Here is a 25,279-nt window from a genome sequence, read left to right as displayed (position 1 = left end):
AGAGGGAAGAGTAGGGAGGATATATTGGTTGTTAGGAAAACGTAGACTACAGGTAGAAAACGTCATCCTCAGTTAATAAGATCTAAGGTCCGACTCACATAATTGTTCTAATTTTTAGGAATTATGGAAAGCATGAACCATCTCTTTAAGTTGGTAAGAGGTCCCAATAAATGCCTAAATTGTATAGATTTGCATATGGCTTTAGAATGTGATTTATAAAGAAGGTGGAGATCCCAGGTCCCTTGATCATGTCTATATATATCTCCCAGTATGTGTTTTAGTATCCTGGGAAGTGTCTTGGCACAGAATCTGAACTGGACGAAGGAGCCTTAAGCTGAGTGAACTAACTGGCACCATGAAAATATTGAGTGTCTTTCTGCTCCTCTCTCTGGCTCTTTTCAGCATTTTCTCAGGTGAGTTCTTTTTTTCCTTAAAGTTATAACCCAGTATTCATTCAGAATTGGAAATAAGGATATTTATCTACCATATTTCGAAATCCTAACAATTTTGAGGTCACCATAATGGTGATGATTGTGAAGATGAGAATGGTGATGGTAATGATAAAAATAATTTTTGTTGAGCATATACTGTATTCTAGACATGTACTGAGGGCTCTTCTGCAACATCTCCAATACACTCAGCAAGGTATTCATATTTATACTCTACGTATTAAAAAAAAACGTGGCACAAAATACTTAAGAAAATTGCCAAAGGACCTGCAACCAGAAAGTAGAATTTGGAATTCGAATCCACACTTCTGAACATTACAGATGCTTGTTTCACAGAACTAGGCTGGATGATGGGTGATTGTTGTAACTAGTAGTTCGGCTTCCAAAACAAAAGAAAGATTTCCTGTCCTCATTATTCTTACACTTGGGATTCAAAGAACTGAAACTGAAACTAGGAGGAAAAAGGCAACTCAGCGAATGCTTCAGGAAAGCTATGGAATCTTAAAATGCTGAAACATATATACTGGTGGTGAATTCTTCAAGCAGGAGAATATCTTCGGCCACTTTAGTGAAGAGAGTCATATATTCTATCAATTCACGTTGTTTAAAAGGATAATTACAGTTCAATTATTTTTTACCGCAGCGTCATTTGAATGAACAGGTACACTGTACCTATTTCTTTCCTTTATTATTCTACTCTTTGCTGTTGCAGTGGACAAAGCCCAGGCTAAAGACTCTAGACCTAGCACCTAGGCCCACCTCTTCCACTAATGACCTGTGTCACCTGGAGAAACAGCGCAGCATTTCAAGATCTCTCATTTGTAGAATGCCAGAAATGAGATTGTGTCCTGGGAACTTCCACGTCAAGATACAGCACTTTGGACAAAAGTAGTTGAATTTTGCAGCTGTCAGAGATTTTAAATGGCTGAACATGTAAAAACAAGCATTTTCCATTGAAACTGAGCAGATGCAGAGGTCATTGTTGGGAACTAGTCCTCTTTACATAACAAATACAATTGGAAATATCTTTTTTAAAACTGGAAAAAGTTTTTTTTTAAGATTTTATTTATTTATTTGGCAGACAGAGACTACAAGTAGGTAAAGAGGCAGGCAGAGAGAGAGAGGGAAGCAGGCTCCCTGCCGAGCAGAGAGCCTGATGCGGGGCTCGATTCCAGGACCCTCGGATCATGACCTGCACCGAAGGCAGAGGCTTTAACCTACTGAGCCACACAGGCGCCCCTGGAGAAAGGTTTTCAGTGATATTGTAGAATAAGTTTGACTGCTAAAATCAAGTAACTTGCATGAGTGGTTCAGTCAGCTGCTGAGGTGCCATAAAAAATAGATCTATAACATTAAAATAAAATACCATTAAGCTGCCCCTGGGTGGCACAGTCAGTTAAGTATCCAACTCTTGATTTCAGCTCAGGTTATGATCTCACCGTCATGAGATCAAGCTCTGCATGCTTAGATTCTCTCTCACCCTCTCCCTCTGTCCTTCCCACCCCCACCCAACCCCACTCATGCACTTGTGTGCACTCTCTCTCTCTGTCTCTCAACTAAACAAATAAAATAAAAACATTATATTTTACTTGCAAATATAGTCTTAGAAATTAGCTGATATCCTCTTACTGCTTCTCTTTACAAAAGCTAATGGATATTCTAATGAAATCTCCTTGACCAATCCCAAATATTAATACAAAACAGGATCCTTCACAGACATATCAGTATTGGGGAAGGCACAGTGCCCAAGAGCCTTAATGTTGAGACAAAGAGAAAAGAATTTAAGTTCTGTCATTTCCATTTTATAACTGTGAGATAACCTTTTTGTCTTTCATTTTCCATGTCTGTAAAATGGAGGTATAAAAGAACTAGCCCTATATGGGGAAGTTTAAATGAGAAATTGCCTGCAAGATACTTAACATAGTGGGTGGGACATAGTACGAGCTCAACAAACATCTATAATATTGCCATTATTAAAGTTTAATGATAAGAATACTAAATTGTACTCGGACTTTGTAGATATTAATTCTGCTTCTGCCCTGACATTTCTTACCTATGGGACTTTGGGCAAAATCCCTCCTCTTTCGATCAAAAATTTATAAAGTGGAGAAATGACTAAAAGTTGTAATGATGTATTTTCATAAACATCACTTGATCTGGTTATAGAAATAGAGGCTTCCAGGTCCTGTTTGATCTTTTCTTTTTTATAAATTATTTATTTATTTATTTAGAGAGTGTGTACGGGAGAGCATGAGGCAAAGCAGGTGGGTGGGAGGGGTGGGTAGAGGGAGAGAATCTCAAGGATCCTTAACTCCCCACTGAGTGTGGAGCCCTAGGCGGGTCTCAGCCTCATCACCCTGAGATCATGACCTGAGCCGAAACTAAGAGTGGAATGCTTAACTAACTGAGCCACCCAGACATCCCAGGTCCTATTTGATCTTATAGAATGAAGTTTTTGAGTGATTGTCCAAAGAATCTGTATTTTTTTGTTGTTGTTGAAATTGTGATTTTTTTTTTTTAGTGCAGAAATCCTTTTTTTTTAAAATTATAGTTGACCCGGAGTGTTACATTAGTTTCAGGTGTACAACATAGTGATTCACCAAGTGTATACATTCTGCTGTGATCACCACACATGTAGCTCCCATGTAATAACCCAGATGGCTGCAGTAAGTTTGGGAATTACTACAGCAGATATTCATTAACTTCCTTTTAAATTCAAAAGCCTTGTCTCTCCTTCCCCCCCACCTTTTTTTTAGATTTTATTTATTTATTTGACAGAGATCACAAGTAGGCAGAGAGGCAGACAGAGAGAGAGGAGGAAGCAGGCTCCCTGCCAAGCAGAGAGCTTGATGAGGGGCTCGATCCTAGGACCCTGAGATCATGACCTGAGCCGAAGGCAGAGGCTTAACCCACTGAGCCACCCAGGTGCCCCTCTCCTTTCCCCTTGAATAGAGAGTGCAGTTGAAATATTTCCAGGTGTTCTCCCGCAAGTGCGGGCCAACACAAGAGAAGGATGGCAACCATGCAATTCTGTCATCAAAGCACCCTTGGGCTTACACGTGAGAAGTGTTGTTGGCACTAGGTGTTCTGCAGCCATGGCCAGATAAGATTCAACAGCTCATACCAGAATTCAACCCAAGACTTTTATTATCAGTATTTTAAACCACTGAGCTAATTAATCACAACTTAATATCACATACATAATCCTAAAGATGGAGGGAGAGAACCAAGACTCTATTTATGGACTTTTTTCTCTTTCAGCAATTTAGAAAGATGTAGCAGGAGAAATAAGTCATAGAAAAGAGCAAGAGTTTGTCCTTATGAGTCGTATTTGGGCCAAGTCTTTAGAGCTGGTTGAGTATAAAGGGCAGAAGAGCACTTTGGGGCTCAAAGAACAAACAACAAATGTAGTGTCTTCCCCAGCTGGCTGGGACAAAAGCTTTGGGGAGGGTCTGCATGTGCTGAATCCTGAACACTAAAGTGAGAGGAAAGTTTCCAACCCAACTTCTCTATTGAAAAGCTAGAGATGACCTGGTCATTCCCATAGTAAATTCGTGACTCAGCCAGGACTATCACATGAATCTCCAGATCCTTAAACCATTTCCTCTAACTTCTCCCCAAACTGCCAAGAAATATTACCCATCATGGCCCCTTATATCACTTTAGAAGTTTCTGCTGTGCCCGGAGAAGTGAACAGGTGTAAACAATAAAACTACCAAGCCATGACTTACTTGTTCAGGCAACCAAGAACAGAGAAAAGGTATCATTCCTAGATTGGGGCGGGGTGGGAGGGGGGAGGTGTCGTATTTTACAAATCCTGCTTTTTGCACATTCAAAGACTACATTGTTTAGATTTTGTGCCTTTTTTTTTTTTTTCCAGGTGTCTCCAGTCAAGGAGTACAGGTCAGTGTATATTTTTTATCTGTTCTTCAGACCTGGGTGGCATTTGGCACAGAAGTTCGCCTATGGGTGAAACAGCAAAAACAACGAACAAAGGGCCCAAATGCAGAAATCAGAAGTAATTCATTTTCTTAACTACAATATCTACTTGAGTATACTTTTTTCAGTTTTAAAGAGCCTAAATGCCCATTCTCAGATTTTGTTAAAGTGAAATGAGTATAAACAAAAATCAGGCAAATCTATGATAGTGTTAATGCTTGGTCACTGATTTCACTGTGTGATCTTGGGGGAGTTACTCAGCTTTTCCAAGCCATCATTTCCACAACTATAGAAAAGGAATAATATTATTCACCTCACAGAATTAGATTTAAGTTATATAAACTATGTAGGAGCATTTGGTAACTACAGGAGGATGGCTTATTGATCCATCATGAGCAGCTTCTACAGGAGATAGTAAGCCAGAGGCTCTTCTTGCTTAGAGAGCAAACCTGTTCAGTGTCTTGGGCTGAGTATATACAAACAGGTTCACTCAAGCTTAAATATACTTGGGCTTGAAAATTGGAAAAAGCACAAGTTATCTTCTTTATTTAGCTATTCTTTTTTTCCAAATCAATTCACCACTTTTTCTCCAGTTTTCTCATTCTACTAAAAGACAACACAAGTAAGTGGGGTTTGTTCTGCCACTCTTGCCCCTGTGTCTATACCGAATGTGTTTACTTGACTTTGGCCTTGGTTCTTGGTTAACCTCATTGTGCTAAGGAACTTTTGGCATCAAAATTTCCCAGACACTACTGCCAACTAATTGGAGGTGGCAAAGGAGCTGAAAAATATTTTCCAGTCATAGTATACAGACCACTTGCATAAGACTTTTTTTTTTTTCAAATTTTAACATCTTAGAAATTGAGATGCATCTCCCAATGAATGATACCTTAGAATTAGCTATCAGTGTTTTGTGTGCATGTGTACACGAGGGCACACATGTGCACTTGTGTCCCAGTACATGCACACGTGTTTGTATTGCTATATGTAATTATACATATTAAAATTGATTTATTCTTATGTTTAAATGTATATGGTAGCCTAGTCTATGTTATATATCAAAACCAACAAAGAACATAAAATCCAAACAAATATTCCATATTCCACTAAGTAGTAAAATATGATAAAGCCATTATATAGAGATTTAAAACAAATGGAATTTAACCCCAGTTTTCTCATTAACACACAAGTTCCTTTTCTTCCTTCAGCTTGGGATTTCAGATTGGACATTTAGTGTTTCCTAGGGTTCATTGACTATCTGCTATTTACTGGTTCTGTTCCTCGATGGACCCAAGTCATAGAGTCTGCTTGCCTGAGGATTCTGTGGGCTGCTTCCTCAATATGCAGAGCCCCAGGCACCATGCCAGGCTTACTGAGTAATAATCATGCAGCTGGGGAATTTTGAATCTACATTCTAGGTAATTTTCTGATGCTGGGAAGCACTGACTTTGGAATGCTCCAGCACCCTGGAGATAGTACAGATGAGTCCTTGTTTGAATATTTGCTGGCTGTGTGTTCCAATGGGTGTCTCTTCCTTTCTCCTTGCCTCTATTTCCACATTTCTAAAATGAAAATATGGATTCAAGGATCTCCAGAGCCCCTTTCTGGCCTTAGGTATCTAGATTCTTATGAACCAAGCCTGCCTGGCCAAGACTGCTATCTCTTTTGCACTCAAATATCAAGAGCCAAGAGAATGCCTCCCATCTTTCAGATGGCACAAAGCCTGTGTTTCTCTTCTGTGTGTCTGGAGGGCTGATGGCAGTCCCAACAAGAGGCAGAAGTTGCAACTATCCTTGGAAACATGCCTGCTCAAGTCTGACCCAGCCAGTACAAAAGTGAGAGAGTTTTCTCTAACACCAAAGTCAATAATCTCATGCCAGGAAGTGTCTCCATAATGGAACAGCTGAGGGGAAACTAGAGTGAGCAGTTTAAATTATTGATTTGTAAAAGCTTCACATTCTTTCAAAAAGAGTGTTAAAACTAAATAAAAAGCATGTTCCTGGACTTAAGGGATTCATAGTCCTGTAAAATTTTCCCTGTAAATGTAAGTGACTAATAAGCTGCCAACTTTTAAATTTGCCAAGTTGGAACATTAAGTAATATAAAAATTAAGATATAATAACAATAATTAAAAATGAAACTACTATTTACCATCATCAGTCTTTATTAAAGAAATTATAGTATAATACCAAAATGCTTGAAAGACATAATCTCCAAACAAGGATAGTTTTTTGGTCAAAATATTCATTGCTTTCTCTTTCTTTTTCTTATTTCTCTATCAGGCTGGGTATTTGGAAACCACACCCTTAAGGAGCTGTTTAAGCTAATATTCCAGTTTGTAATTAATATAACAAACTGCTCAAAAATAAATAATTGTCAGTGGTTTTCTTTTACAATAATTTTGAGATATCTAAGTTTATTTTCATTAGTATTTTAAGGTAAAGGCATGGTAGATTATAGTATAGTTAGTAAAATAATGCTCCATGGCTAAGACATGTTTGGGGCTCTTCATTATTCCTAACTAACTTGCATTAACTTTTAATCAAGATACTTACAGGATACCTAAATACAGCTTGGCCATGTTAACCAATATCTACACTTTAACTATAGATAGGAAAACTCAAGCTTCAGAAAGAGGACCTACCCAAGCTATACAGCAGTAAAACTATGTAGTCACCACCTCAGGACGCTTGACTCCATGTTGAGTGACCATATGTGGCTCCATGTGTCTTCTTTTCTTTTTTAAAAAATATTGGGGGTGTGTGGGCAGAAGGAGAGTGAATCTTTTTTTCTTTTTTTTTTCATTATTTTATTAACATATAATATATTATTTGCCCCAGGGGTACAGGTCTGTGAGTCATCAGGCTTACACATTTCACAACACTCACCGTAGCACATACCCTCCCCAATGCCCATCACCCAGCCACCCTATCCCTACTCTCCCACCCCATATCAACCCTCAGTTTGTTTCATGAGATTAAGAGTCTCTTATGGTTTATCTCCCTCTGGATCCCATCTTGTTTCATTTTTCCCTTCCCTACCCCCATAACCCCCTCCCCTCCCTGTCTCTCAAATTTCTTATATCAGAGAGATCATATGATAATTGTCTTTCTCTGACTGACTTATTTCACTCAGCATAATACCTTCTAGTTCCATCCACGTTGTTGCAAATGGCAAGATTTTATTTCTTTGGTGGTTGTATATATATCTATCTATCTCTCTATATATATTCTATATATATGTTATATATACCACATCTTCTTTATCCATTCATCTGTTGATGGACATTTAGGTTCTTTCCATAGTTTGGCTATTGTGGACATTGCTGCTGTAAACATTCGGGTGCACATGCCCCTTCAGATCACTACTTTTGTATCTTCGGGGTAAATATTCAGTAGTACAATTGCTGGGTCATAGGGTAGCTCTATTTCCAACTTTTTGAGGAACCTCCATGCTGTTTTCCAGAGTGGCTGCACCAGCTTGCATTCCCACCAACAATGTAGGAAGGTTCTCCTTTCTCAGTATCCTTGCCAGCATCTGTCATTTCCTGACTTGTAATTTTAGCCATTCTGACTGGTATGAAGTGGTATCTCATTGTGGTTTTGATTTGTATTTCCCTGATGCTGAGTGATGTTGAGCACTTTTCATGTGTCTGTTGGCTATCTGGATGTCTTCTTTGCTGGAATGACCGTTTATGTCTTCTGCCCCTTTCATGATTAGGGTCTTTGTTCATTGGGTATTGAGTTTGATAAGTTCTTTTTAGATTTTGGATACTAGTCCTTTATCTGATAAGACATTTTCAAATATCTTCTCATTCTTTGGGTTGTCTTTTGGTCTTGTTGATTGTTTCCTTTGTTGCACAAAGGCTTTTAATCTTGCTCAAGTCCCAGTAGTTCATTTTTGCCCTGGCTTCCCTTGCCCTTGGCGATGTTTCTAGGAAGAAGTTGCGACAGCTGAGGTGGAAGAGGTTGCTTCCTGTGTTCTCCTCAAGGATTTTGATGGACTCTTGTTTCACATTGAGGCCCTTCATCCATTTTGAGTCTGTTTTTCTGTGTGGTGTAAGGAAATGGTTCAGTTTCATTCTTCTGCATGTGGCTGTCCAGTTTTCCCAACATCATTTGTTGAAGAGACTGTCTTTTTTCCATTGGACATTTTTCCTGGTTTGTCGAAGATTAGTTGACCATAGAGTTGAGGGTCTATTTCTGTGCTCTCTATTCTGTTCCATTGATCTATGTGTCTTTTTTTTTTTTTTTTTTTTTTTTTTTTGTGCCAGTACCATACTGTCTTGATGATGACAGCTTTGTAATAGAGCTTGAAGTCTGGAATTGTGATGCCACCAATTTTGGTTTTCTTTTTCAACATTCCTCTGGCTATTTGAGGTCTTTTCTGGTTCCATATAAATTTTAGGATTATTTGTTCCATTTCTTTGGGAAAAAATTCATGGTATTTTGATAGAGATTGCATTAAATATGTAGATTGCTTTAGGTAGCATAGACATTTCCACAATATTTGTTCTTCTGATCCATGAGCATGGAATGTTTCTCGATTTCTTTGTGTCTTCAATTTCTTTCATGAGTACTTTATAGTTTTCTGAGTACAGATTCTTTGCCTCTCTGGTTAGGTTTATTCTTAGGTATCTTATGGTTTTGGGTGCAATTGTAAATGGAATTGACTCTTTAATTTCTCTTTCTTCTGTATTGCTCTTGATGTATAGAAATGCAACTGATTTCTGTGCATTGATTTTTATATCCTGACACTTTACTGAATTCTATGAATTCTATGTATGAGTTCTAGCAGATTTGGAGTGGAGTCTTTTGGGTTTTCCACATAAAGTATCATATCATCTGCAAAGAGTGAAAGTTTTACTTCTTTGCCAATTCAGATGCCCTTTATTTCTTTTTGTCTGATGGCTGAGGCTAGGACTTCTAGTACTATGTTGAATAGCAGTGGGACAGTGGACATCCCTGCTGTGTTCCTGACCTTAGGGAAAAAGCTCAGTTTTTCCGCATTGAGAATGATATTCGCTGTGGGTTTTTCATAGATGGATTTGATGATATTGAGGTATGTACCCTCTATGAGGGAGAGTGAATCTTAAGCAGTCTCCACGCCTACCACGGTGTCCAGTGTGGGGCTCCATCTCAAAACCCTGAGATCACGACCTGAGCTGAAATCAAGAGTTTGACAGGTAACCACTGAATCACCCAGGTGCCTCTCCATGCTACTTCCGATCAGCAACAGAAAGCCATTGTGCAGGGCATGTGAATGCATATTGAATGGCATGAATTTCTGAGCAAATAAATACATGTTAGTGTTCACTATCCTCACTTCTTAAGCAAAGAAGTACTATAATGAAAACAGTTATTTAGGGGCACCTAAGCTAGCATTTTTTAGTAAAGGGGAGAATAGGTAAAGTACTACACTCTAGGGTATTTTTGTATGATTGTGTGTGTGTTTGCAAATTTTCATTGGCTTTATTTGTAGAACTGAAGTGCTAGACTAAAATATCAATGATCCTGACTCTTTGTTGATTGAGTTACTGTACAAGCTCATTTTCCAGACAAGTTAAATAATTTGGTAGTCCCCATTAGCAAAAACAAAACAAAAAACAAAAATACAACAACCCACTGATTAGGGTACTAAGTGTCCTCCTATTCCAGAATATTTCAGAAGGCACAGTTCTTTGAAGAACCACAAGAGGTCAGGCTGATACCAAACACTGGCATCCAAATGCCTAGACATGGTCTTCAGAAGCTAAGCTCAGGAAATAAATGGAGGTGCTTGTTAAACCCAACGACAATTATAAAAACATCAAAAAAATTCACTAAAATAGGATAATAAATAACAGGCGCCAAAAATTGTAGATTGTGATATAATTTCCATTGTTACTATTCATAGTAGCAATCTTGCACATACTTGGAGATTTACAAAGTGTTTGCAAAGGATTTATCACTATGATAACCTCACAAGATAGGCATGGCTAGCCCTGTTAAAGATGAAGAAAGTTAATCTTGCAGCAGTCAAGTTTTTGCACAAGGTAATGAGCTAATCAGTGAAAGAAGCAAAATTCAGAGGCAGGTCTGTCTAATTGCATCTACAGGACAGTGCCCAACATGACAGAGCAGTAGGGGATTCTAAAAGATTGGAGGAGGGGAGAATTTCAGCTCTCCTTGGTGTCCTAAAGCCCTCACAGGGGAAAATTTCAAGGAGGAAAACACAATCCCACCATCCCCTTAGTATAGACCTGCTTTGACCTCCACTGAGAAGCCATTAGTTTGGATGCCATGTATAGAAGTCGAAAATAAAAACATAAAAGGGGAGAGGAAATTTAGGCCTAAGAAAGGCAAGATATTCAGAAATCTTAGCCCACTTCTCCGCCAGTTGTGAGAGCCCTGGCCTCTTTCTAGTCCCAGCCCTGCTAGGCCCATGCCTTGCTCTTTGCCTCACAGAAGGGACTTCTGGCTGTCCCTGCAAAAGCATTCTTTACCTTCCCTGTCCTCCAGGGCTCTCAGAGAGTGGTCCTTTTCTGTCCTTGGTCACCATGCTAAAATTTCACACATACTGAGTGAAGAGGGTCCTCATGATATAAAAGAAGAGGCATTTGGGTATAAGTTGTTTCTCCCACCCAATGGAAGAACTAAGGACTTAGCTTTATTTAAGCCACTTTATTGAGAGAGGTCACTCCTCAAACTTAAACCATCCAAGGTGGAAGGGTCTTCAGAGACCATCTAGTTCGATGGTACAGTTCAAGCAGGCCTATAATCGGAAGCTTATTTTCCACACTCCTTGCCTGGGACTGTTCAAATATTCTATCCTGACTTTCTGCAATTCTTCTATGATCACCTTTGATCTTCATAACAATGCTCGGAATGAAGCATGGAAGGTGTTATTTTTTCCAAGTCTCTAGTGAGCAAATTGAGGCTTTGAGTACTTTGTCCAAGATGACACAGCTAGTTAATGGTATGTGGCGGAACAAATTCCCTAACAGGATTCCTCATCTCCCTTCAGGGATCCCTGGAGGCCTGGACAATGAAAGAATGCAAAGTATGTCTATGTTGTGAAGGAGTCTGTTCCTAGGCCATTTGACTGTTTGGGTTTTCATTGTTGAAATCTTATATTCTGCCTAGTCATTCCCAGGGGAGCAGAGGAAGGGACAAGTGGGCTTGAGGAGGGAAGTGGCATCTAAACACTCTCAACAGTGAACCATCCCCAACTCCCTCTTTCATATCGGCTTTCTCAAGGGCAAAAGAGGCTGGATGGCAAGATCAGAGGGCCAAGGGCGCCTGGGTGGCTTAGTGGTTTAAGCCTCTGCCTTCAGCTCAGGTCGTGATCTCAGGGTCCTGGGATAGAGCCCCACGTCGGGCTCTCTGCTCAGCGGGGAGCCTGCTTCCCCCTCTCTCTTTGCCTGCCTCTCTGCCTACTTGTGATCTCTGTCTGTCAAATAAATCAAATTAAAAAAAAAATAAAAATAAAATAAAATACATTAGCTTTGGGGAAAATTATCCTGTGGGGTTTTTTTTAAAGATTTTATTTATTTATTTGACACAGAGAGATCACAAGTAGGCAGAGAGGCAGGCAGAGAGAGAGGAGGAAGCAGGCTCCCCACAGAGCAGAGAGCCCGAAGCGAAGCTCGATCCCAGGACCCTGAGATCATGACCTGAGCCAAAGGCAGAGGCTTTAACCCACTGAGCCACCCAGGTGCCCCTTATCCTGTGATTTAAAAGACCCCAAAGATTTTCCAGCCTTTTTCCTGTTTGGAGACCTAAAGGAAAGAGTACTGTCTGGGAGATAGGAGATATCTTGAAGAACTGTGGGAAAAAGTAGAACTTTAGCTGGAACTATGAGAAGCCTATCTTCTCGAAGCCAGGCTCTAAGATCTCTGGTAAGTACCACACCACCCAACCTCAACAGTACAAGTGTCAAATTTCAACAAGAATCTATATTTAATAGTCTCAGGTGCCCTAAACCTGAAATATGTGATAATACTTTTAAACTCAGCTGTGTGATTCTTTTGCTGAGGCTTTCTCCATGCACTGTCAGAGGACTTTGTCAATATATAATCATTTACTGATATCTTGAACAAATGATTCATCTCACCTATGCCCATGCATGTCTCTAATAAGGTATTTTAATGAAGTCTACAAGTCGTGACTGTAAGTGTAGTCAAAAGTGCATGGTGGCCATTGATCTTTATTTCTCTAATGAGGATGTGTTGGAAATCAGCCATCATAGATTGTGGGATATTCTAGACCAGCAATGAGGAGGAATATGTTCAAGCACTGGTTTCAATGGTGTCTGCTCTTGCGGCATTGATAAGCCACATAAATTTCCCAAGGATCACTATTCACATCTATAAACTAGTAAATACAACATCGTTCACTGTATGTTTCAGGGTTATTGTGAGTCTCAACTCAGCTAATCCATATAAGAGTAGTTTAAATATTGTGAATTAGTTCATAAACATGAGCCGGTGTTGTTTTAATGGAACTGGGATGGAGTAAAGTGTGGTCTCTGTGCTCATGTTTAAATGTTACTTTATCCCACACAGCTGATATCTGGAGGAGTTCAAGTTTACCTATCACATATTGCCTGTACTCTGGAATAAAATGCCTCAAATGTCATTCGCACACCAAGTATTTACTCAGCTGACACTGAATTGAAAAGAATCTTAAAACTCCAGTCTACTGCTGAGAGACCACTAAAACTAAGGAGAAATATTAGTGCATAGGTGCTACCTTCCCTTCTACAGGACCTGTGATGATAATTACTAATTAGTCATAGCATGTGTACTCCCCAAGGCTGGATGCACCTTCAGGATCCTTCTAAATAGAGCAGCTTAGGCAGCCATTACTATGTTTTTATAGTACATGCAAAAGTTCGAATTCTACAAATAGACCCTCAGACAGAGTAAGTTAATAATAAAAACATTAGACCTTTGTTTTCAAGAGATAGTAAATAGATGTCGCAGCCAACAGGGAAAACTAACAAGCCATCGGATAACATATGGGAACTCCTTGCAAGAATCTTCTGTATCTTTATAGCAATGCAGAAGGAGTGCAGTTAGAGTTAAATTAAGAAGAGAGAGAGGGAAGGAAGAAAGAGAGGGAGAGAGGGAGGGAAGGAGGAAGGGAGAGAAAGGAGGGAAGGGAGAAAAGAAAAAGCAAGCAGCACTTAAAGTTGAAAACCTACTCTCTGAATAATTAGGTGTTGGAGCAAAAAATCATACCTATAGCACTTGTCTCACTCCTTATATAAGGAGTAAGCATCTGCCTTCCATCATTAACTTACTCCTGAATGCCGTAACTACAGAAATGAGTTTCATGTGTCTCAAAGAAAAAGTCTCATTTACATTTAATAAGTTCTGGTTAAGCAGATAAGGAAAGTTGTGTTTCTATTTCAGGAAGCTTTACATCCAGAGGGCATGTGTGTGTGTGTGTGTGTGTGTGTGTGTGTGTTTAAGCCTGCTGCCCGAAGTTTCTGTTCTGAGGGACAGTCCACATAGACTAGGATGCATTAATGTTGATGTGGCCATGCTTATGTTGGTAGATTGACTGTGGTGAGTTCCAGGATCCCAAGGTCTACTGCACTCGGGAATCTAACCCCCACTGTGGCTCTGACGGCCAGACATACGGCAATAAATGTACCTTTTGTAAGGCGATGGTGTAAGTATCATACTCATCAAAATCAGAAATATGAAAAAGCTGGGGGAAAATTTATCATCACTGAAAGTATTATTTCCAGACATTTTCTTTTATACCAAATTACATTTTACTAAGGTACCAATTTCCATTCATTCCTCTTTTTTTTTAAGATTTTTATTTATTCATTTGAGAGAGAGAGAGAGCACAAGCAGGGGGAGAGGTAAAGGGAGGAGAAGCAGACCCCCTGCTGAGCTAGGAGCAGGACTCCTCTCAGGAACTTCTTAGGAGACCTGAGCTGAAAAGGCAGATGTTTAACAATCTGAGCCACCCAGGCTCCCCCCTCTCATTCCTCTTTTATTTTGATGAAAATAAGCCATTGAAAAAAAAACCCTTTATCAAAGAATAGAGGAAAAGATTATCCTTTAGAATGCAGTCTAGTCAAACTTTACTAGGATCCTAGGAAGATTCCTTCAAAGACCATATGTATTGATTGAATTTACACGTTTGTAAGGAACAGAACAGATGCTGTAGATTTTAGACACTAAACTGTGACCTTCCCAAGGGATCAGTTTGTAATTAATAAAAATTTATCCAACCAAGCAGTCTTTTAGTCTAATTGATTGCCCTAAAACCAAGGATTTTAACCCTTGTTTAAGCGAGAAAAAAGTCTCATACTCACCACGGTCTTCATTTTCTGATATTAGAGTTTCTTCCATGAATGTCTTAATTTCACTCAACTTTGCTGTAAAATGACTAAACACAGGGATTATATAACTCCCTATTAATAATAACAGGGCCAGGCACATAGAATGAAATTAATACATTAATATGGGCCAACTTGCTTATGTAACATATCTGATGAACACCAAACTTTCCCAGAAGAAAGGCAGAAGGGTAAACAGAGGTTTGATTTAATGGGCACTTACTGCTGAGGAGAAATGAACATATGGCCTGCTATAAAGTACCAAATGGCTGAATATCTGGTTCAACCTCTTACATCTTCTCATGAGGACTATGACACTGGAGTCCCTTTGCCATTATCTCTGTCACTTTAACCTTTTCTGGTTGTATGCATATTTCCTCTCAGAGAATGAACAATTGAAACCAGGATGTCAAACCTGGGTAAAACGATGAAATTTGTTTAAGATTCATGTTTTCTATAATTTGTCCAGATGTCATATCTGAGTACATTTAATTAACCTCTGCCAAATGATAAATGTGGATACCTGTAGAATCAAAGGATTGCAGGGAACTTGCACTGTCAAAGCTTTTTCCAACCTTTGTAATGAATACTAATGATAATTCACTGAGCACACATTTGTCTTTCTCTTTTATAGGAAAAGTGGTGGGAAGATCAACCTAAAGCATCAAGGAAAATGCTGAATTTTGTGCAGTGTTTGTGCTGACTTCCAGCCACCTCCTTTCTCATTTCTATTTTTCTCTAATGGATCCCTTAAATTTATAAAGATGTGCCTTCTACTCTGCTGCCTGGCTTTTGGGTAGTTCAGTATGTATCAATTTCCCTGGATTTGCTTGTCATTAAAGTAAATTCTGTAGAAGCATTGCTTGGGTTTCTAATTTGAGATCAAGAAGATACACGGATACATTATGGAACAATTGACCTGGCACAAACTTGGATAAAAAGACTTGTTTTTTGGATCTAAATCAACCAAGCAGTCATTGTGGGATCTTGGGAAAATCCCTTCCCCTTTCCTGTTTTTGGAGTTGCCATATAGATGATGAGAGATTTTTAACAATGTGACAATACATTATGTTTATCATTATTTTACAATACCTATTATTTAGGTGGTAGATCCCGTGATACCACTTCTTCCTAAATTCAGGAAAAGTGCTTTATATAAAAATAAAACATTCATCCTCCCTAGACCACAGTTTTCTCATCTCTTTGGAATGGTAGAGTTTTGTACATAGATGTTACCCTTTGTGTATACAATGGAATGGGACCTAATCAAACTGGGGTTGCATCTGAACTTTAGCTCAAGAGCCAGGGAGATTAGGTTACATTAGTCAAAATATACACCTTCTACTCTTTGAAGTATGGGATTTGTGCTCTTCCATGGGTAAAGACTATTCCCCTTGCAGGAGAAAAATGCCCACGAGATACATAGTTCAGGTAAGGCAGCTAGAAGAGGGTGGACCGTGGAGTCACACGGACCAGAATGCGAGTCGTGGGCTCTCACATAAGCTATGTGTCTTTGAACAAGTCATTTGACTTCTTTCCTTTACAATGTATTCATCTGTAAAATGGGGGGATTAGTATCAACTTCCTAAATTTATCGTGAAGATTAAGAAAGTGGTATATGTAAGCAGTTAAACAATCTCTGATGAGTAAGGAGAGCTCAAAAGTCAGTAGCTTACCCCACTATGTTCATTCATCCATTTCAGCATGACACAGTCTTCACCATCCAGGATATTTTTTTTCTTTTTCTCAGTATTTAAATAGTTTTTTTTTTTTTACATGCCTACCTTCCATTCTTTCAACATTTTTGAAAATTCTTGTCATGTGGGGTTTTTCTCTGTCCTGTTTTATCTGTATACTAAGTGCCCTGTTCATAAGCAAAATTATGCTCTTTTCTCCTCTTCAGTTTCTACTCCCTGGTATAATTTAGTTACTTCTTATGTAGACATGTAGGCACTGTGTGTACTTTGGAAACTGAGTCATTATGAGTCTTTGAACATATTGTCTCTTGACGTGGTCCACTCGTCCTTTCTCCTGTTGGAACTGTCCCCTCCAGCCGGACCAGGTTCCTGTTGGCTGTCCCAACAAAATGTCTATTTCCACCACTGTTCCCGACCCTGCTGGAAGGCCTCTTGAGCCACCTTGGGCCCCTCCAGCCACCCTTCCTTCCTTATACAAATCTCTTGCCTACCTTACCTCTTAAGACTACCATTTATTTCAAGGTTTATTTCAGGTGCCATAACTGGGTAAATAATTCAATTATTATCTCTTGAATAGTTCTGAACTATTCTTTGGGGGTGGAAGAGAACCCCCAAAAAAATAAACCACAGAAGGCCAGAGTAGTATATTTCTTAGAAAGAAGAGGCAAGTCACATATAAAATAATCAATGACCAGAATATAGGAGTTTGGGTTCAGAGATGTATGTGTTTGTCAAACCTCGGTGAATACACACTTAAGATTTCATATCATAGTTTGCAAATTTAAGATCCAAGGAAAAGAATGTAAACATGTCATGTAGTCTTTTCTTTACATGTAGTGTGGTCTTAATTCCAATATGCATAGTGAAGTTTTTCAGACAATGATACTGAGGTCTGCAATTTACTTTGAATTGCATCAAGGATGGATTAATGGACAGATACATGACAGAACTAGCATAGTAAAAGAGCAATGGTACAATCTAACACGTAGGTTTCAGGGGATTCACTCTAAAATTATTTTTGTATTGCTGTACGTTTAAAATTTTTTCAGTAAAAATGTTTCTTTAATGAATTTTAAAAACACAGAGTTTCTTCCAACAGAAGCAAATATTCATAATTGTGTCTCTGTTTCTCATTATGGTGAGAGCCAGGACAGAACACACTGTTTTGAGTATGGCTTGTACTCTTCTCTTGAAAGCATAAGAAAATAATTCCTTTGATCTGAACACTCCTATCTGTCATTAAATCTTCAAATGACCATGGGAACATTGTCAAAACCGGACCATACCAAATGCATAAGCACTGAGTATCCTCAGGCGTTTTTCTTTCCCTGCCAAGCATTGCCAAGTCACATTTCTCTCATCTGTTTGCCTCTTCCTGGTTTTTGGAAGCCAAATTCACTGCAGAAATGATGTTCTGTGTCAGTAAGTAGGCTGAGTGAGGGGGCTTTGTCTGGAGGTTTGTCTGTACCTATGTAAAGTTTTCTTGAAGTAGTACACATAAACATATGCACCCCCACACACATCCTCTAAAATTGAGAGGGAAGCAACAGGGGGGAAAAGGGGCCAGAGAAAATAGTAACTAAGATAAAAGACTAAAATAACTCCCCACAACAAATTAGGTGAGGCAGTCTATTACTGATTGCCCAGGCTCCCATTGATCAGCACCCAAACATGATCACATTTTAATTTAGCTATGGTCGTGAAGTTGCAGCTCCATTGTCTGAAAGAGGACGCTGAGGTGGAGGGATATAAAAGATTCATCCACAATCTTGTAGCCATAGAGCTGTGGAGTCTCTACTCGAGATGGTCACTTCCATCCCATATTCCTAAACTACTTTTCACGTAATTTAGATAATTTAAGTGACTTGGATATAAGTGTTGAATTGGAGGGATTAGTCCTGTATGTTTCGAGACACCAGAATTACAAATATTCATAAACTTAAAAAAGGCTTGAAAGAACATGCAAAATAGAGAGGAGAAGGGACTTGGGGGAAATTGGAAGGGGAGGTGAACCATGAGAGACTATGGACTCTGAGAAACAATCTGAGGGGTTTGAAGCTGAGCGGGGTGGGAGGTTGGGGGAACCAGGTGGTGGGTATTATTAGAGAGGGCACAGATTGCATGGAGCACTGGGTGTGGTGCAAAAATAATGGATACTGTTATGCTGCAAATTTAAAAAAAAAATTTTTTTTTAAAGAACATGCAAAGAGGGTGACAGTATCTACCATAATTCCTAACATGTTAACACTGATGTTAATTTCATGATGGGGCTAGAGTTGTAGCCTGAGAAATCCTGGTTCAAAGGGGTTACTAACCCTGAACCAGGCATTCTCTGAAACGTTCTTGCTCTTTCTCTGACTTTCTTCTTTTCTTCCTCAGAGCTGGTATCTGTGACTTTACAGAATTTGAGTGCATTTCAGTTCTGTAGTTCGGCCTAAGGGAAAATAAGCAGAACACATGTCTTCCGCTTTTGTGTGAGAAGGTTTAGACCTAAACTAATAAGGGAAGGGAATCCTTGCATGGCCCCCATTTAGCTCACGAGTTATCCTTTAGATTTGATAAGACATGTACACTAAAAGAAGGCACATCATAAAGCACAATTCCATAAGTTTTGGTATATTGTATTTCCAGTTTCATTTGTCTCAAGTGGTTTTTGTTTTTGTTTCTGTTTTTGTTTTGTTTTGTTTTTTAATTTCCCTGTTGATTTCTCCCTTGTCTGCTGGGTTATTGTTGTTTGTGGAAACGTGTTGTTTAATTTCCACATATTTATGAGTCCTCCCATTGTCCTCTCTTATTGATTTCCATTTTCATAAGTTTGTAATTGAAAAATATATTGATATGACTTCAATTTCCTTAAATTTGGTAAGACTCATAGGGCCTAACAAATGATCTGCCTAGAGAATGTTCTGTTTGCACTCAAGAAGAATGTGTGTTCTGTTGCTGTTGGATGCCCTGTTCTGTTCCACTTCATCCATCAGGCCTAAAAGTAGTTCAAATTCAACATTTCCTTTTTAATGTTATATCAAGATGATTTATCTTCTGTTGAAAAGGGGATATTGCTGTGTCATTGTCTGTTTCTCCCAACAGTTCTATTAGTATTTGCTTTATATATTTAGATGCTCCAGTATTGGGTGCCTATATATTCACAATTGTTTTATCCTCACGAATTTTATCATTATATAATGACCTTCTTTGGCTCTTAGTAAAGTCTTCATGAAAAAAAAAGTATAGAAGGTAAAAATAAATGGGAAAATATCCTCTGTTCATAAGCTGGGAAGAAATAAAATGGTTAAAATGTCCATAGAACCCAAATTGTTCTGCAGATTCAATGCAATTTCTATCAAAATTCCAATGGTATTTTTTACCGAAATAGAAAAAAATAATCCTAAAATTCATTTGGACCCACAAAAGAACTTAAATAGATAAACTATTGAGAAAGTCTTGAGAAAGAAGAGCAAAGCTAGAGATATCACTCACACTGATTTCAGATCATATTATACAGCTAAAGGAATCAAAGCAGTATGGTAGTGGCTTAAAAATGGACACATGAACCAATGGAACAGAATAGAGAACCCAGAAATAAATTCACACATTAATGGTTAACTAATCTTCAAGGAAGCTGCCAAGAATACAAAGTAGGAACGATAGTCTTGTCAATAAATGGTATTGGGAAAACTGGATATTCCTATGCAAGAGAATGAAGTTTATCTTATACCATATACAAAAACCCTCTTGAAATGGATTAAGGACGTAAACATAAGACCTGAAGTTGTAAAACTGTTAGAAGAAAACAAAAGGAAAATCTCATTACTTTGGTTTTGACAGTGACTTTCTGGATATGGCATCAAAACACAAGCAATAGGTGCAAAAATAAACAAGTGTGACTACATCACACTAAAAAGGCTTCTGCACAACAAAAGAAATGGTCGACCAAATGAAAAGGCAACCTACAGAATGGGAGAAAATATTTGCAAACCATGTATCTGCTAAGGGGTTAAAATCCAAAATACATAAGGAACTCATACAACCCAAATTTTTAAAAAATTGGCTAAAGAATGGGTAGAGGAACCGAATAGATATTTTTCCAAAGAAGATGTGTAAATGGCCCATAGGTACATAGAAAGAAGCTCGACATCATTGACCATTAGGAAAATGCAAATCAAAACCACAATGAGGTATCAGCTTACACCTGTTAAGATGGCTATTATCAAAAATTCAAAAGGTAACAAGTTTTGGTGAGGTTACGGAGAAAAAAATTTTATAACTTGTTGGTGGGATTGTAAATCAGTACAGCCATTATGGAAAACAGTTTAAAAATTTCTCAAAAAAATTAAAAATAAAACTACCATGTGCTTCAGCAATCCCACTGCTAGGTACGTCTCTAAAAGTAAAAAGATCCTGGGATGCCTGGGAGGCTCAGTTGGTTGGACGACTGCCTTCAGCTCAGGTCATGATCCCGGAGTCCCAGGATGGAATCCCACATCCGGCTCCCAGCTCCATGGGGAGTCTGCTTCTCCCTCTGACCTTCTCCTCGCTCATGCTCTCTCTCACTGTCTCTCTCTCTCTCAAATAAATAAATAAAATCTTAAAAAAAAAAAAAGTAAAAAGATCCTGATGTCAAAGAGATTTCTGTGCTCGCGTGTTCACTGCAGCCTTACTCACAATAGCCCAGGTATGGAAACAACCTAAGTGGCTATTGACAGAGGAATAAAGAAAATTTTGTGTATGTTGTTAAAGGATAAACTGAGGATCACTAAAATTTACACATTTATTTGGGTAAACGTTGATTCAAATCAGGCAACACCAAAGTTAAAATGGTTAGGAGCACAGACAGAAGCTAGAGGAAAGGCTTTAACACAGATATAGAAGCAAAGCAAAGCAATTGCTTGGTTGACCCTACCTGTAGCAGTTGGCTTATTTGGGAGAACCTATTTGGCTATTTGCAATTGGTTTTGCCTACATTCCATTTCCTCTGATTCGAGCCTATTGACTTTGGTTTAGTTTGGTTTTGCTTACTATATAGTCTGCCAAGGCATTAGAGCCACTTAGTGCAGTGTCCTCCTACCTTAATTACTTTAAACAGTATATACAATTGAATGTTACTCAGCCAAAAAAGCAAACTAACTAAAACAGAGGAAATCCTTCTTTTTGCAATAGCAAGGATGAACCTAGAGGACATTATGCTAAATGTAACAGCCAGACACAGAAACACGAATGCTGCCTAATGTCATATATATGTGGAATTTTAAAAAGTCCAAGTCACAGAACCAGAAAGAAGAATGGTGGTTTCCAGGGGTGGGAGAATAGGAGGATGTTGGTCAAAGGGCATACATAAGATAAATAAGTTCTGGTGATCCACTGACAGACTGGTGACTATAGTTAATAACACAGTATTGAGAAAGTAGGAAAGACCATCAGCTGAGAAAAGGAAGAAGTAGTGGGAAAGGAAACCACACAATTCTCAGGTTAGAAAGACAATGGCAGTTACTGAATTATTCTATTTTTTAGACAAATAGTTTGACGTCATAAATACAGTCCTTGAGTTCTCTTTATACAGAAAACTGTTCACTTAATAAAATCTAACCCATTTTGTGGTCATAATTTTGATAGATGTGCAATGCTTTGAAAACAGTTTTATAGATTTAAGCAGACACCATTAAATATTTTCATACTGAGTATTTCAAGAGGCACTGAGCCACTCCTACAGGTGTCATAACTAATTATAGGTTAATTTCTGAGACTTACTGAGAACCTTCATACTCTTTCATGTAAGTGAAATTGGCATGATCTCAAGAACACATCACCACATAAGACTTCACGCCCGCCTCCTTAAGGACACCAACTTTCCGTTTCCCAAATCCTAGAATCCAGGAAGAGATTTGCCTCTTGCTAATACACTTTACCTGGCTCATTTCAAGGGAACTGTTGAGTTTTAAGAGATTTTTTTTTTTAAATATTTTATTTATTTATTTGACAGAGTGAGATCACAAGTAGGCAGAGAGGCAGGCAGAGAGAGAGAGGAGGAAGCAGGCTCCCTGCTGAGCAGAGAGCCCGATGTGGGACTCGATCCCAGGACCCTGAGATCATGACCTGAGCCGAAGGCAGCGGCTAACCCACTGAGCCACCCAGGCGCCCGAGTTTTAAGAGATTTTTTTGGTGTATTTTAAATATGGCATAAATTTTCCCTCAGTTAGTGGCTTTCAGCAAAGAAATTTTGGATTTTAATGAAGTCTTGAGACAAGGAAAGTGAAGCTCTCCATTAAAAAATCTGCTTTTTGTGTCTTTTCCTGCTTCTATTCTTGCCCAGGTCCTGTACCCCTAGCCATTTTACATAGCATATGTCATTCCTTGCAAGGGACAACGAGTTAATGATTCTCTAGGATAAATAATATCTAAAGAAGGACCAAATGAGAAGGAAAACAGGATGCAAAAAAACTGAAAATAGAAGGCAGAAGCAAGGAAACATGACCTTGAATCTGGAAAAATATCAATCATATAAACAGATCCAGCAATAACATAAATGATATAATTGACAGATGAGGCTATCAAATCAGTTATCTCTTCAAGAAAGTAGAAGAGCATGTCTAATAAGGTAAATGGAAGATAAAAGAAAGAATGATAGAAAAAAGAAGAACCAAAATGTATTATGAAGATGACAATATCAAAATGTCTGAGGAAAATAAACCTTATGTTGTTAATAGCAGATTAACTAGTACAGAAGAAAAGACTAGCAAACTTGAAGATATGTATAAGAAATGAGCAAAAATAAAGCAAAGGAAAAAAATTTATATTGAAAAGAATACCTGTAAGTTGTAAGACAACTTCATGCAGTGTGGGAGAAGGATGATGAGGGAATGAAAAAATATTTAAAAAAAAATAATAGTTAACAAAATTTCTAAGTTGATGAAAACTATAAACCCATAGATCCAGGAATCTTAACGAACCTCAAGCACAAGAGTTATGACAAAACTCAGCATCACCTATAAACCTTTCAACTTAAGGCCTGTCTCTGCATTTGAGTCTAACTATTTCTCAAATTATACCTTATTTCTTTTTTATATTAATTTTTTATTTTGTATTGCATTAATCTTTATTATTAGAATGCTGGTTAGCATTTTATGTGCCTCCAACTTTCTTATGTCTGAAGGTCAAATCCTCTGTGATGGCTGATCCTGACCACCCTTCTCAGCCTTTCCCCCACCACCCCTCACTGCCCCCCAAAATGTGCTCTCCTCAGGGGTCCCCTACTTATTTGTATATAACATTAACCAAATTGCTTTCTTCTCCTCCTACCTGTGAACCTCTCTTACTCATCTTTTCTTTTCTTTTTTCCAAGATTTTATTTATTTATTTGAGAGAGAGAGAGAAAATGAGAGGGGAGAAGGTCAGAAGAAGAAGCAGACTCCCCGTGGAGCTGGGAGCCAGTGTGGGACTTGATCCCAGGACTCCGGGATCATGACCTGAGCTGAAGGCAGTTGCCCAACCAACTGAGCCACCCAGGTGGCCCTCTTACTCATCTTTAAATTTGCAGAATCTAATAAATTTCCTGGAATCAGTAGGTTCCACCCAACAAGTGTCTTCTGAGAAAAAAATGAAGGTAAGCTCTATGAATCTGTCTTTGTTTTCACTACATTTTCAGCATCTGGTAATACTTGAAATAATGGGTGCTCAATTATTATTTTTGAAGGAAGGAAGGAATTTTTATCAGTTAGCATTTGTAAAATTAGTATCATTCTACAGGCTTCTATGGGCAAGACCTTATTTTATGCATGGAGACATGGAGACACAGTAGTGGGAAAGAGCCATGAGCTCATATCCTAGCATGTAGGTGTGTACATTTGTGCGTATGACTGTGTGTAGATATGTATTTCCTTGGTGGGAAAATATACAAGTAAATACTTAAATGAGGAAGATAATTGTAGATATTAATAAGAACAAAGAAAGTGGTAAGCACAATTAATCTGATGAGGGGTGGGTGTACTTTGAATTGTCAGAGAAATCTTCACTGGTGAGCAAGTAATATGTAAACTGATATTTCTAGAAAAATGAACTATTCAAATCTTTCAACCAAGATTTTTCCTAGCAGAGGAAAGAGTAAGTACAAGAGCCCTAAGGAGAAGGGCACATTGTGTATTTGAGAAGGAGAAAGAAGGTAAGTGTGGATGGCATTTATGAACAATGACTGAAATCCACCTGTGAAAAACTTGCTAGAATAAAAATATTGAATAGGAACCAATACACACGTGCTCCCTAAAAGCAAGGGGTTGAAAGACAAAGTCTCCAATTCACATTCACCTTGCATGTCTGAATCTTTAATGTAATGAGTATTAGGGTTATGTCCATAGTCAGCCTAGTGAATTCCTCTACCTCAAAATCCCTCACATCAGCATTTTCACTGTCCTAGTACCCATGACACAAAATATTATTAATGTTGTACATATCTTATACAGGTTACCGCCAGATGGAAGCTTTCTGGCCCAAAGTTCTGCTGGGGGCAGATAGATCAAAATAAGCAAATTAGAACAAAATGACTTGATTGCAATTATCACCATGTGCTGCTGATGGGGGCCAACTGTGTGTGTTACATGGAATTCATTTCATTCTGTCCAAACATCACTTTTGGCCATTGTCCCTGATTGTTTGCAAAAGGCATGAAACAATCTTCTTTGGTTTCTGGTGTCTTTAATCGCTGGGAAAATAGATTACACAATCAGGGTGAAGAATCTGGCTGGTTGAAAATGTATATACTTCAATGCATACATACAAATCCACTTAAAAATACAGCCCATAGAACATCTACGGTGGTGGACTCTATTAACACTTTCCCTACAGACCTTGCAGGCCTCACCGACC

The 25,279-nt window shown here is 38.5% G+C and overlaps 1 protein-coding gene across 1 annotated transcript; it reads left to right on the top strand.

Moving 5' to 3' along the window:
• The first annotated feature begins 244 nt into the window (after nucleotides 1-244).
• On the top strand, nucleotides 245-15,588 carry LOC309860898 (serine protease inhibitor Kazal-type 6-like). Its single transcript, XM_082723351.1, has 4 exons — nucleotides 245-413; nucleotides 4,330-4,352; nucleotides 13,932-14,047; nucleotides 15,364-15,588. Exons 1-4 carry the CDS (start codon nucleotides 356-358, stop codon nucleotides 15,407-15,409), a joined length of 243 nt encoding a protein of 80 aa, XP_082579477.1. The 5' UTR covers nucleotides 245-355; the 3' UTR covers nucleotides 15,410-15,588.
• The last annotated feature ends 9,691 nt before the right edge of the window (nucleotides 15,589-25,279 follow it).

The sequence above is a fragment of the Mustela nivalis genome (assembly GCF_964662115.1).
Source record: "Mustela nivalis genome assembly, chromosome: 3".
In the NCBI taxonomy this organism is placed as follows: Eukaryota; Metazoa; Chordata; class Mammalia; order Carnivora; family Mustelidae; genus Mustela; species Mustela nivalis.
This window is presented reverse-complemented; position numbering and strand designations above follow the sequence as displayed.